We start from the raw sequence: 14,433 nt of genomic DNA, 5'->3' as shown, positions 1-14,433 counted from the left end.
CCCGTCAGGTGTGGTAAGAAGACTTCTCATGCCAAGTGGACCGCTCTGAGCTCTTTGACGTTTATATTCAACGTCATCTCCTCCAGGAACCACATGCCCTGGGTCTGTAAGTCGTTGAGATGCGCTCCCCAGCCGAGGTCTGAGGTATCCGATATCAACTTGATCGAGTTACAAGGGTTGTCAAATGGAACTCCCTCAAGGACCGCTCTGGGGTCAGTCCACCACTGCAGCGAGGTAAGTATCGTCAGTGAGAAGGACACGACCTTTTCCAGATAATCTCTGGACTGGGAATAGACCATCTCCAGCCACTGCTGTAAGGGCTGCAACTGGAGCCTGGCATGGCGGACAACATACATACGTGCTGCCATGTGGCCCAGCATGCACAGGCAAACCCTGGCCATGGTCATGGGGAACGCAGAGATTCCCCCATTTGGTAAACACCCTTGGTGCTGTCGCTAGGCCGAACAGGAGGACCACAAACTGATAGTGGTCAGGTCCCAGCGTAAAACGTAGAAAGTATCTGTGACCTTGAAACATCGCTATGTGGAAATATGCGTCCTTCAAGTCGAGGGTGGCATACCAGTCTCCAGGAAGGGGTTGATGAAGGCCAGGGAGACCATGCAGAACTTCAATTTATTTAGGTATTTGTTGAGGTATCGCAGGTCCAGGATGGGCCATAGACTGCCTTTGGGATTAAAAAGTACCAGGAAAAGAACCTCTTGTTCTTTTACTTGTGAGGAACCTCCTCCACTTCCCCCAACTGCAGCAACCCTTCTACCTCCTGTGCGAGGAGACTCTCTCGTGAGTGGGTCCCAGAAGAGGGACGGGGAAGGGGGTGAGAATGAGGGGTAGAAAGAAACTGGAGGATAGAACCCTACACCACTGTATTGAGGACCCAGTGGTCTGAAGTTATAGTGGTCCATGCAGGGAGGAAAAGAAAGGCGGTTGGAGAAAAGAGGGAATCTGGGGTATAGTCCGGTAGGTCATCCTTGGGCGCACCCTCAAAACGCTCGCCTGCCACCCTGCTTATTGCGGGTCTAGCCATCGTGCGAGCCACGGAGTCTGCTGCATCTGAAGCTACCTGGAGGGCAGCTCTGGCTGCAGCTGTGCCTTCCCCGAAGATTGCCCGGAATTCCTTCTGGACCCTTCGGGAAGTGAAAACTCAAACTTGGCCATGACCTGCCACATGTCATAATCATAGCAACCAAAGAGGGCTTGGTGATTGGCCACTCTCAACTAAAGGCTGGAAGACGAATACATTTTTCACCCAAACAGATCCAGTCTTTCAAGTCTTTATTCTTGGGCGTAGACCTGGGTTGACCCTGCCTCTCCCTCTGATTAACAGCCTCAACTATAGGGGAGTGTACAGGTACTCGTGATCTTTAGCTGGCACAAAGTATTTGCATTCAGACCTTTTTGAAATGGGGGGCAGGAAGGAGGGGGTTTGCCATAGGGCATTAGTAATTTTCAATACCCCTTCATGTAGGGGCAAAGCCACTCTAGCAGGTGCCATAGAGCAAAGGATTTCCAACAGGGAGTACACTGGCTCTTCTGCGTGGAGCCCCAGGTTGGAGGCAACCTTCTTCAATAGTTCCTGATGAGCCTTAGCATTATCTTGTGGAACTAGGTGAGGGGGACCCGTAATAGCTTTGCCCGGAGACTATGAGGAAGAAGCTGATGCAGTAAGATCTGTCATATCCCCTGGTGGTCCCACCGGCTGTTTCCCTGGGTCCTCATGGGCCTGGGGGGGTCCTCTTGTGCGGCCACCACCTCCAGGGGAGGGCAGGATGCTGAGGCCGATGGCCTATCCGAGGCTCCCCGATACTGACCGGATGGCCTGCGAAGGCTGGGTAAACCCCCAAGAGTTCTAGGGGTATCAGGCCACCGGCCTTGCCTTGGGGCCATGGGGTCGGTTGTGGTGCTGATGATGTAGACCATACCACCAGCACTGGGGTTTGTTCTGATGTCAAGGACTCCTGCTCGGTGCCAGAGCCAGAAGCAGAGTGGTTGCTGTCAGGCGACCATGATCAGGCAGACCGTTGGTCCTTCTCTGTGCAGTGCCAGCCGCTATGCCTAGATATAGACCTGTCAGATCGAGACGAGTTCCTCGCGCAGGACCTTGGGGACCAGCAGTATTTGGCCAATTGGCGTTGGTAATCCAGCAAACTATGCCTCATATGGCTCGACCGGTAACGGGATCTAGAGTGGGACTGGGAGCTGGAACGAGCCTGTCATCAGATTTCCCTGACCTCAGGGTTCTGCGTCTTGGCAACAGGCGGGTCAGTGACTGGTGGCTCCACTCAAACGATTGGTCACATGATTGGTGCAAGGTGCTGCCATAGTTCTGTGCCAGGTTATCGGCAAGCTGTGCCTCAAATCCCGCTGTTGGTGTCCAAGGTCTGGAGCCTGAAGGGGAAGTTACTCACCTTGCAGTAACTGAAGTTCTTTGAGATGTGTGTCCCTGTGGGTGCTCCACTCTAGGTGTGGTGCGTCCTGGCGCTGTTGATTGGAGATTTTCGGTAGCAGTGCCTGGTCAGGACGCAGGCGCTCAGTTGGTATCTCCCGTCTTGTTGGAATCTTCCTGAGCGCCTGCATCCTGCACCCCCCTCAGTTCCTTCTCTACCGTGGAGTGATTATACTAGTACTCCAAAGTAGAGGGGAGGTGGTGGGGAGTACCCTCAGGGACAAACATCTCTAAGAACTTCAGTTACTGCAAGGTGAGTAACTTCCCCTTCTTCTTCTTCGAGTGCTGTCCCTGTGGGTGCTCCACTCTAGGTGAATGTGTAGCAGTACCCACTATGGTTGGTAGGACTTTGGAGATGCAGCAGTGAGTACTGTAGAGAGTACTGCATGGCCTACTATGGTGTCTGCCGTGGTGTCTTGCGTGATAGCATAGTGTTTGGCAAACGTGTGTTCAGATGACCATGTAGTCGCTCTACCGATGTCAGAAATGGGTACGTTATGTAGGAAGGCAACGGATTTCAACATAGCTCGAGTGGAATGAGTTCCAATGCCTTTGGGCGGTTGAATATTTTGATGCAGTCAGAGATCCACTTGGACAGACGTTGTTTAGAAATAGCCATACCTTTCGATCTTTTGGTGATGGAGATAGAGTCGTGGAGATTTACGAAATGGCTTAGTCCTGTCTAAGTAAAAGGCAATTGCTCGCCTGACATCAAGAATATGCAGGGATGCTTCGTGTGGAGTCTTGTGAGGTTTGGGATAAAAAGTAGGCAAGTATATCGGTTGGTTAAGGTGGAAGGTGGATACCACCTTAGGGAGAAATTTAGGATGTGGTCTCAGAGTGACAGTGTCTTTGGAGAAGATTGTGTAGGGAGGATGGGTCATCAGGGCGCTTATTTCACCTACTCTCCTTGCTGATGTTATTGCAACTAAGAAAGCTACCTTCATGGACATATGGAAAAGAGAGGAGGTAGCCAAAGGCTCGAATGGAGGTTTCATGAGAGCGTAAAGAACGACATTAAGATTCCACGTAGCTGCCGTTTGGTAAATTACAGGATAGAGATTTTGCAGGCCTGGGAGAAATCGTTTTATGGTGGGGTGGGTAACCAGTGAATAACCTTCTAACAGGTCGTGGAAGGTGGTAAGCACCGCCAGGTGTACTTTGATGGAGCTGAGCAAAAGTCTGTCCTGTTTTAGTCTCAGGAGGTAGTCTAGAATGTTTGGGAGGGTCACCGTGTTGGGCATTAAGTGATTACATGAGCACCAGAGGGCGAAAAGCTTCCACTTCTGCAGGTAAGTTTTGCAAGTGGATTCTTTTCTACTGTGCAGGAGGACGTATCGGACTTGCTCAGAACAGGCTAGTTCATGGGTTTGGAACCATGAAGGAACCAGGCTGTCAGGTGGAGCTTTTGGAGCTGAGGGTGAAGAACCCGTCCGTTGTCCTGGGAAAGGAGATCTGGCCTGTTGGGGAGAGCCCGTGGATGACGGGAGGACATGCGGAGTAGGTAAGGATACCACTTCTGTCTTAGCCAAGCTGGGGCAATAAGGATGATTCAGGCCGTGTCGCCTACTATCTCCCAAAGAACGCTGTGTAGCAGAGGGATTGGTGGGAAAGCGTAGAGGAGAGAGTTGTTCCATGGGATGAGGAACGCGTCTCCTAGGGATGCAGTCCCGAGTCCCGCTCTGGAGCAAAACAGCCGACATTTTCGATTCTGGGTTGTGGCAAAGAGGTCTATTGACGGGGTGCCCCAGAGGGAGAAGAGCTGTTGAAGTATTGCGGGATGCAGTTCCCATTCGTATTCTGTTGAGAAGTGTCTGCTGAGTGTGTCGGCAGTAGTGTTGTGGCAGCCTGGTAGGCAGGAAGTGATGATTTGTATTTGATGTTGTATGTACCAATTCCATAGTCAGATGGCTTCCATGCAAAGGGAATGTGATCGTGCTCCCCCTTGTCTGTTGATGTAGTACATACATGTTATGTTGTCTGTTAAGACCCGAAAAGATTTGTTCTTTATGAGGGGAAAAAAGTGAAGGCATGCCCGCCCCACTGCTCTGAGCTTTAAGAGATTTATGTGTAGTTGCATCTCTGATTCGGACCACCGGCCTTGTGCCCTGTGTCCCCCTAGATGCACTCCCCAACTGATTAGGGAAGCGTCCGTGGTGAGCATGAGTGTTGGGGATCATTGCTGGAAGGAAACCCCCTTGCAGAGGTTTTCTGGTCTTGTCCACCAATGTAGGGAAGCTAGAACATTGGAAGGAGGAGTTAGCAGCGTCCCTAAGGTGTGTCTGTTGGGTTTGAAATTGGAATTGAGCCAGCCCTGAAGACATCTCATGTGTAGCCTGGCATATTGGATCATGAAGGTGGTTGCTGCCATGTGACCAAGGAGCTGTAGATAGATTCTTGCCTGTGTCCTGGGACAAATAGAGAGCGTGCATATGAGCTGCGTGATAGCGAGGAATCTGTGATATGGGACCGAGGCTCTGCTCTGGATTGAGTCGAGATGAACTCCGATAAACTCGATCTGTTGTGTAGGTGTCAGGGTGGATTTTTGGATGTTTATTTGGAGGCCTAGGCTGTGAAAGAGGGAGATGGCGAAACCGGTAGCTTGAAGTGTCTCGCCATAGGAGTTGCCTTTGATGAGGCAATTGTCCAGATAGGGGAAAAGCGTGATCCCATGTTCGTGGAGGTGAGCTACGACCAGGACTAGAGTTTTGGAAAAGACTCTTGGTGCTGTGGAGAGGCCAAAAAGAAGAACTCTATATTGAAAATGGTCGTGACCGATTGTGAATCGTAGGAAGCGTCTGTGAGCTGGATGAATTGATATATGAAAATAAGCGTCCTGTAGGTCAAGGGCTGTGAACCAGTCCCCTTGATCCAGTGCAGGAATCATTGTGCCCAGTGTGACCATCTTGAATTTTTGTGTCCTCGCGAATTTGTTCAGTCAGCGTAGATCTAGTATAGGCCTCCATCCCCCGGTCTTTTTCTGGGTCAGGAAGTAATGGGAGTAGAATCCTTTCCCTCAGTGTTGCATCGGCACAGGTTCCACTGTGCCTAGCTAGAGAAGGTGAGCCACTTCTACGCAAAGTCACTTCTGCTTGTGAGAGGGGTCCCTGAAGAGGGATGGGGAAGGGTAGGATAGGATATGAATGGGATAGAGTAACCAGACTGAACTATTTCGAGGACCCAGCGATCCTGTGTAATATGCTGCCAGGCATGTTGGAAACTCTGGAGGCGGTGGACAAATGGGCAAGTAGGCTGTGGAATCAAGGGGTGGTCACCCAGACCCTCGACCAACATTTCAAAATTGTTGTTTATTCCTGGATGGGTGAGAGGTGGTTGCTTGAGCTTGATTTTGTCTGCGCTTAGGGGGTCTAGAGCGATTCCCATTTATGTCCTATGGTTTGGGTTGAGGCCGATAATATTGTTGTGTGCGCGGTCTTTGCTAAGGTTGGTATCGTTGTCTCCTGGGAAGAGATGGGTGAATATCCAGGGTGCGCAGTGTTGCTCTAGAATCTTTCATATTATGAAGTAGTTCATCAGGTTTTTTTTTGGAAAACAGTTTGTCTTTATCAAAGGGGAGGTCCTCCACTTTGGTCTGCAGATCTTTAGGGATGTCAGATGCAGAAGGCCATTAAGATCTGCGCATAACCACAGCAGTTGCAGTAGTATGGGCTGCTGTGTCCGCCATGTCTAAAAAGGCTTGTAGGGCCGTTCTGGAAATCAATTGGCCCTCGCTCAGAATTGATTTAAAGTCCGCTCTCCTGTCCTCTGGATGTAGGAGGCAAATTCAAAAAGTTTATTGTAGTTATCAGAGCCATAACTGGCGAGGAGTGCAGAGTAGTTTGCAATCCTGAATTGTAGAGTGGAGGACGTGTAAACCTTGCATCCCAAGACGTCAAGGCGTTTAAGGTCCTTGTCTTGCGGGATGGGCCAATATTGTGGCTATTTCATCCTTTGTGCGACTGCATCCATGATAAGAGAGTTCGGTTGTGGGGTGAGAAAATAGGAAGTCAGCATCCTTAGCAGGAACATAGTATTTACGTTCGGCCTTTGTGCAGGTAGGTAATAAAGAAGCTGGAGTGTGCCAGAGTGTCAGCTGGTTCCAGGGGTGCTTCATTTATAGGGAGCGCGATCTTTGAGGGTGCAGAGGGTTGAAGGATTCTGAGGAGTTTGTGTTGTGTCTCCTGAACCTCTTCTAGGGGGATGTCTTGACTGAGTGCCACCCTCTTGAAAAGCTCTTGAAATCGTTTACAGTCATCCACGTTCTGTGGAGGCGGGGGGGGGGGGGGAGAGGGCTCTGTCTGGAGCAGATGGAGAATTAGGGGTCGGTGAGTCAGGATATGGTTCATAGCTCATGTTCTCAGGAGGGTGTTCAGGTACTCTAGAAGTGAACAGAGCTGGAGATCGAAGCACAGAAGCGGTTTCGTGGAAGAGGTCTGAGGATGTGTGGTAGGAGGATGTGGCCAAGGGTACCACTGGGGCCAAGGCATAGGGTAGGAGAACCCAGGTGCCGTCCACGGGGGGAGGGAAGGGAAGTAGGGAAACAGGCTGGTAGCTGAGGACCGTAGCCTGAGGTGGAAGCGGGTCCAGTGGAGGAGGAGAGGCAGGTGGGGAGAACTCCACCTGCTGCTGTATATCGTGTTCGCTGTCACTGAAGGTAGCGAGTTCAGGTGGTGAGAGTGGCTGTTCGAAGAGTGAGCCCTGTGTATCCAGAAACAGAGAGTTAGGCTCAGGTGGCACAGAGGTCACATTGAGTGAGGAACTGTTGCTCCTGCTCCCTGGGCTGCGCTGAGCCTGGTCTGTGCTCTAGCGCATTTGCAAGTTGAAGAGGAAGTGTCAGCGGTGCCGCAGGTCTGTTGGCGGTGCCCTTCAGGGGGTCCGCTGCTGGTTCCGGGGCAGGAGGCAGGCCCGGTGCCGAAATTCTTTCTGGCACTGGGGCAGAGCGCGCAGTCGGCACCGCGGCTATTTTTAGCGTGGAAGGGGTCAGTGCTGATGTCCTTGTTGGCACCGGGGCAGAGTGCACAACTGGCACCGTGGCTATTTTTAGTGCTGAGGCACTCGGTGCCACGGAGACCTTTCCGGTACGGGAGGTTGAGCTCCTGCCTCTGCGGTCTGTGGGAGCCACAGCTGAGGCTTTAGAAAGAGCTGAGGCGCCTGCCTGTGGCGCTGTCAGCACAGAGGGTAAGGATCTCTTTACTTTTGTCAGAGTCTCCTTTACCAAAGGAGACCCTTTACCTTTGTCAGAGTCTCTCCTATGAGACTGCTGTGCTTCTTGCCTCTGTTCCAAAAAGGGTGAAGCAATGCTCTCCACTGGTTTGGATCTGGCCGGGGAGCGGGTTTAACTTTCTCCGAAAGCGGCTGCAGGGATTTTTTCATCAGAAGCATTTTAAGCCACAGGTCCCTGTCGTGCCGAGCCCTTGACTTGAAGCTCGTACAGTGGAGGCACTTTGCGGGAATGTGGGTTTCTCCAAGGCACTTCACACAATGTGAGTGCCCATCGGACCATGGCATGGAGTCCTGACAGGAAACACACTTTTTGAATCCGGAAGCCCCTGGCATTGTGAACTAGAAATGGCAGGGGAGAGTGTCTCAGCAGGAGACAAGCCTGAAGCGAAAAGTTGTTTTTTTAAACTAAGTAACTAACTATGTAACTACACTAAAGGAAGGGAAACAACTGGGATGTAACTAATGACTATTTCTATATTCTTTGATACTTTATTCCTACAGAGACCAGGGAAGAGAAGTAGCACTGCCCCGAGTCCCGTCTTCAGCTGGGGACGGTTGAGAAGGAACTGAGGGGGGTCCGGGACGCAGGCGCTCAGGAAGATTCCATCGAGACGGGAGATACCAACTGAGTGCCTGCGTCCCGACCAGGCACTGCTACCGAAAATCTCCGATCAATGGCGCCGGGATGCACCGACACCTAGAGTGGAGCACCCACAGGGACAGCACTTGAAGAAGAAGAAGAGGGCTACTCCCTTCTTCTGATGGGGAACGGTGCTGCTGAGGAAGGGACACACAGAGAGGTCTCAAGGTGGGTTTACCCCTGCATCGGGGTATTGCTGGAGCCAGTGTGGGCGGCACCGGTAGCGTCGGGATCTCCTGCGCGGCCTGCAGGGCGTCGGGTGTCGACAGGACCTCTAGTTGACAGAGGCCCTCGTCACTGTCTGGCATGGAAGGCATGTTACAGGATGGGCTAGACCACTCGACTTGAGCTGGGGCCCGACTCCCTGATGGATGTGCTGAGCTGCCCAGCACGGGTCTTTGCTCTCCTCTGGCCCTCTCCTTTCCCTTATGGAAGTGGGAAATCTTCCCCTCATGGTCCTCTTCAGCTTCTTGGCCAGGTCCAGGGAGGGGGATTGGTGCCAGCTTGTAGACGGCACTGGCGGGGCGCTCTGCACTGATACTGCGGTGTTCGGGGCCGAGTCAGACCTCTGCTCTGGTGCCAGAGTTAGTGCCGACTCCATCAGGAGCGCCCTGAGAAGGATGTTTCTCTCCTTTTTTGACCGGGGTTTAAAGGATTTACCAGTGTGACACTTGTCACTTATGTGCCCTTCTTCCAGACACCTTAAACAGCTACTGTGCGGGTCACTGATGGGCATAGGCTGCTTACAACGATCACAGTCTTAAAACATGGGGACCAGGGCATGCCCTGTCCCTAGGCTGAGTCCCGTCCAGGACCGGCTAAATTAGAATCAACACTAAGGGAACTATTAACTATGTACAACTATTTTACAGGAAAACGTTCATAAGAAACACTGAACGAACACAATGCTAGCTGAAGCAGCAGATGTTCCAGCACCATCACTGACGGCAAGAAGGAACTGAGGGTGGGGGGAACCAGAGGGTGCCAGAGCTGGTCCCCTATGGATACTACTGAGGGAAAAACTTCCGGCACCAGTGCATGTGGCGAGCACACACACCTAATATGGAATGGACATGAGCAAGCACTCGAAGACGAGGAGGAGGTTGGAGGATATTTTTGCCTTATCTCACCCTCAGAGAGTTAAGTTTCAGTCTGTCCCTGGGTGTGAAGCATTATAGCAGTCAGAACCGATGGATCCAGTGTGACTATGGGCATGGTCGTCAGTGGACCCTGATGGGAGTCAATCGGTATCATCAAAGAGGAGTCCAACTTGGAGATTTCAGTTGGTGCTTATCTTCCAGCTTATGAGTTGGAGCCAGAGCCAGTACCGACGGATCCTTTCTCCTTTGCGCCTTACTCTTGTGGCCAGAAGATTTAGGTGGACCTAAGTCTTTAGGACACACATAACTTGAATAGAGACAGAAAGGGAGCCTCTCTTTTAAGAGCAGATCTAGGAGATATGTTCTTATGTCTGTGAGAGTGCCCCTTACTCTCATGAAAGCCCTAAAGTAATGATTCCTTGGGCTTAACAACTCTAGTCTCTATTCCAGAGCTTGTCCTCAAAGGAGCACTGCTCACAGCCTGAAGCCGATGTACAGGGAGTTCTCCCCAGCCTCGATCTGATGGGAGTTTCATGGCCTTCTCCATAAGGTGCTTTCTCAGTCAAAGCTCTCGTCCATTTCAGTTTCAGGGAGGGAAGCAGCAGCAGTTGCTGCACTTGGCAGAGATATAAGCCTCCCCAAGGCAGCAAAGGCAGCATTGGTGTTCATCACTGATCGAGAAGGAGCAGGTATAGGAGAGAGAGTTCTAAAAACCTGGAACTCTGGGCACAATCCTCCTCCCAAAGGGAAAAATGGGAAAGGTCCCTGAGGTGGGGGAAACTACTAAAATGGTAAAAAACTAGAACTCTGTATAAGATGTAGACAATACTCTTTGGAGACAGAGGATTCTGACTCAGGCTATGCTGAGGTAAGAAGGAACTGGAGAGATGTCAGTTCAAACCACCCCTTATACCTTCGGTGTGGAACATGAGAACAACTGCACAGGTGTGGTCCAACAGACACTATTTGCTAGAAATCTCTGGTCTCAAGGGCATAATGCGCCTGTGTGCCCACATGTGGAATACACATAGGGACCACCATTTGAAGAAAAAACTAATTTAGACAGGTGTCTTTACCACTGTATTGGTCAACTCTGCTCAGAGTGGGGATAGACAAAATGGTGGTGAAAACAGTTTAGCCTGCTTGAGCCCTAACTATGCTACAGCTCCTGCCATTGCTACCAACAGGGGTGAATTAAGGGTCATGTTTTTGTCAGTGTATATGCAGCCTATTTTAAGAGTTTAACTTAACATTTGTAAAACTCCCATTTTTTTCTGGTGCTTTGCCTGTTAAGTTGATTAATTTTAAGGTTAACATTTATCCACACTGCAGCATAAATAAAAAAACCAACAAATTCACATATTTACAAAATTATCACGAATTCTGAATTGGTCTATCATTTGACTTTCATGATAATTTGGAGACTTTTAATACACTTGTTTCCTTATATTTCTTTTCTATTGATTTTAAGCACATATACAGCTACAGAAGAACAGAAGGAAATACATTGCAAGTGCATTTATTTTAGTATGGTTACATTCACGTGTGAGAACAAGCAATGCTTAATTCAATATGCACTTTAACAAAGGTTTATTTTGTCTTCAAAACCACACTGCTTATTGAAACATAGAAAGCAGAAGGGCCAAAACAATTCCTAATTTTCAGAAACCATTATTTTCCCAACTTAAAGCATGCATCCTGATAGAGCTATCCTACCCAGGCCCTGGTGAGTAGGCCCAATTCTGCAAATTCCATTTACTTCACTGAGATTTGAAGGTGCTTTGCACCTTATAGAAAAGGGCCTAAAAAGTGAATATTTACATGGAGAGCAGTGGAAGAAAGGAAACTTTCCCTTCTCGCAACCTGTATTTTAATCTAATACTGTGGATGGCTCTTCCAGTCATCTGTCTTTGCGAGAGGGATTGGTTATGGACTCAATCAGGAAGAACCTGCTTCACTGTGATTGTGAAATAGGGAATAATACACATGAAATCAGGTCCATGAACCTGATTATGATATAATGTATGAGGAAAAGGTGGATATGGTGTCTGTAATTCAGGCCACAGGAAGGGAGTAATCTTTGGCAGTTGCAAAGTAATTTCACAGCATTTGGACAGTAGAACTTGCCTGCTGGAAAAAAGCAAAATCTATTGATCTTAAAATCTCTGAAGTCTATGGTGATTCAGAGGGCTAGCAAGTGCTGAGTCTATAATTTGTTGGTAAGGTCTACAATTAACTGTACCAAATTGGAAACAATTTAAGTGAAAACATTAACTATTTCCCTGCTCATCATTTTAACAAACACCCAACTTCTGAGACTGTGAATGAAGATTGAGTAGAAAACTATCTTTGATATTTAGGCTGCAATAATCTTGAATGAAAAATCTGTCTTTAAACAACAATTCTAAATCAGCTGGTCAATTAAGTTACCCACAGATTTTAAGTTAAATTTTACTTCAGATCATAATCAATTACTTTTAACAAAAAGGGGGCGAAGAGTTAATTTGAGGAAGATTATCTGGTGCACTATCCATTTGGTACATACAGTGACAATTATAAACAATAGGTTACACCAAAATAATTTTACCTAAATCTTCTCTACTCTCCACACCAGTGAAAAAGCTGCTAGCATGTATTAATTTGTCATCATCAAAATCATCCCAAACTTCATCTCCCAATTCAAAGTTCACATTCAAAGCCTCTGAAAACCAAGAGCTGCTTTTATCTGCATTAGTCAAATTATGCATTAAAGATTCTTTAAAATTTTTCTTTGACGTCATTGTCTGATGGCTCTCCTCACTTACAGTCACAGAATGTTCCCAAGAGAAATCTGTAATGCAATTATAATAGGGGTATAAAACTCTGGATTGCATGCTTAAGAGTATTTGTTCAACCTATAAAAAAAGCAAACTATGTTAGCTACACACTTTTTCTCAACGTTATTTTAAGAAAACAGTCATCTTCACACCAAATTCCAGCAAGGGACCCTTATAAAGAATATTTCAAGTCACCTCTGATTTAATTTTTTTTTCGAGTGTGAGAATTATGGTGTGATAGAGTGCAAGTTTAACATGGACGAGCCCAGTCCCTTTACCTTCCCACCCCATTCATTGCTCTTTATTCACTCTATTTAGTCTTACTCACTGTCTCCCTCTCCTATAAATTCAACTCCCCAAAACTAATCACAGCAGACTAACACATTTTAAACAATTAATTTTAAAAGCATTTAACTAAAATATGCAGAGATAGCTGCACTAAAACATTATTTGAGAGTACTATGCAGAAGGGTTTTCATTTCCTTTCATTGCTTGAGTAGCAGAAATGAGCATAACCAGATGTGGAGGCAGTACATTTCTGGAGATACACATTCAAGTTAGCAGTATTTTCTGTTTCTTTTGTTACCTTTTGAACACTGGAAATAGAACACAATTGTATACTGTAAATCGCCGTGCACTAGAAATGGAAAGCACTTAACATGCAGTGTATGTAAATGAAAATAGTTTATGTGGTAGGATTGGGACCTTCATCAACAATGATGGGAAGCAGCAGTAAAGTTTCATTGATTATTGATATATACTCACATTTATGGAGCAATTAGAACCTTGAAAGGTATTAAAATAAAACTTTAGTTTTTAATATAAACAGAGAGGTTTTACTAAAGGTTAATTTAGCTGTTTTAAGAGCCCAACAATACAAAGCATAATGCTCACTTTTCACTCAGATACTCCACCGATGATGGGAAACATGTGTGGAAAACAGAAGGAGATGGAGGTAAACTATCTGATGCATTACAACTGGCATCAATGGGAATAAGCACAGTCATAAGCATCCAACTCAGTAATAAGTTTTTACAGAATTGGGCCCTAAGGTATTAGAACTAACCAGTACAGTTTTCCTTTAAGGGACATTTATTGGCTGAGATCTGTTCTTGAAACTTTAATTGATTTTTAGAAGAAAAGCCAATGTCAAATCAAGTTCCTTGCCTTGACAGAACATATTGTATTACCCTAATTATGCAGTTCCCTGCAGCACTATGGTGGTTGCTGTAGTGATTTCAACAGGTTTAATTTTGCAAGAAACATTTAATTCAAAACAATGAAAAAATCACAGAAAATGTCATACATTAGTAATAACTTACTACTCTTTTCATAACTCTCTGATTGCAGTTGGTTCTGAGGTCTACCAAGGATGTTAACATTATTCCAGTGTTCTCGTGAAGCTGACCCAGAAGACTGTGTGTAGTCAGACCTTCATACAAATCAGTAAAACAGAGTCACAAGAAAGTTGCAAATTAAAAATAATTTGATTCAGAAAACAGGTCTTCACTGCTTATGCCAGTGAGAGAATTTAAACTGAACAGGTTTTAAATTTTATTTTACTTATAGCAATAATATAATACCTTGGCAATGCTGGCAGCAAAGATTTCGGTGTAAAAACAAATTGTTTCAGATCCACATTTTGAGATTTATTTAACTGTATCTGCATCTAAAAAAAGATTATTACAGATGATTAGTGTATTATTGTATTTTAATAGTCTGCATCACACCACTTGCACTTTCCAAAAAATAGGGAAGCCACTATAGGAAGAAAGGTTTCAGAGTAACAGCCATGTTAGTCTGTATTCGCAAAAAGAAAAGGAGTACTGGTTAGTCTCTAAGGTGCCACAAGTACTCCTTTTCTTATAGGAAGAAAGTTATTATTCATATTTTATAGAATTAATGCATGAAATGTGCAGCTACCTGATGGAATAGATTTTTTAAAAAGTTTTATAAATCACATTACTCAATTTAGCCAGTGAGATCTTGGAGTAATGCAAATATCTCAGCAAGACCAGACTGTTAACCACACTTCTTTCTCTGTTCTCTATGGGCCAAATCATCCTCCACTGCAGAAAAACCTGCAGGGAGGGGGAAATAAGCATTGCAAAAACTCAGATGCCACATTCTTCCCATAGGGAAGAGAGATTTGCAGGGGGCAAAGCGCTTAGCCTTGACACTTTGTAGAGT

The 14,433-nt window shown here is 46.9% G+C and overlaps 1 protein-coding gene across 7 annotated transcripts in view; it reads right to left on the bottom strand.

Annotated features, from left to right (window-relative positions):
- HFM1 (helicase for meiosis 1) overlaps window positions 1-14,433 on the bottom strand; it is a 115,673-nt gene that overhangs the window by 13,454 nt on the left and 87,786 nt on the right. For 6 of the 7 annotated variants that reach the window (XM_037907680.2, XM_043520683.1, XM_043520684.1 and 3 more), the window contains 3 exons: window positions 13,827-13,912; window positions 13,566-13,675; window positions 12,015-12,257 (listed from right to left, as the gene is read on the bottom strand). In XM_037907680.2, coding sequence (XP_037763608.2) covers window positions 12,015-12,257; window positions 13,566-13,675; window positions 13,827-13,912 — 439 coding nt within the window. The remainder of the gene's footprint in view (window positions 1-12,014; window positions 12,258-13,565; window positions 13,676-13,826; window positions 13,913-14,433) is intronic. The other variant, XM_043520685.1, reaches the window with a different exon arrangement.

This window comes from Chelonia mydas, chromosome 8, assembly GCF_015237465.2.
Source record: "Chelonia mydas isolate rCheMyd1 chromosome 8, rCheMyd1.pri.v2, whole genome shotgun sequence".
In the NCBI taxonomy this organism is placed as follows: Eukaryota; Metazoa; Chordata; order Testudines; family Cheloniidae; genus Chelonia; species Chelonia mydas.
The sequence above is the reverse complement of the archived record's forward strand: the minus strand, read 5'-3'. Positions and strand labels throughout refer to the sequence as shown.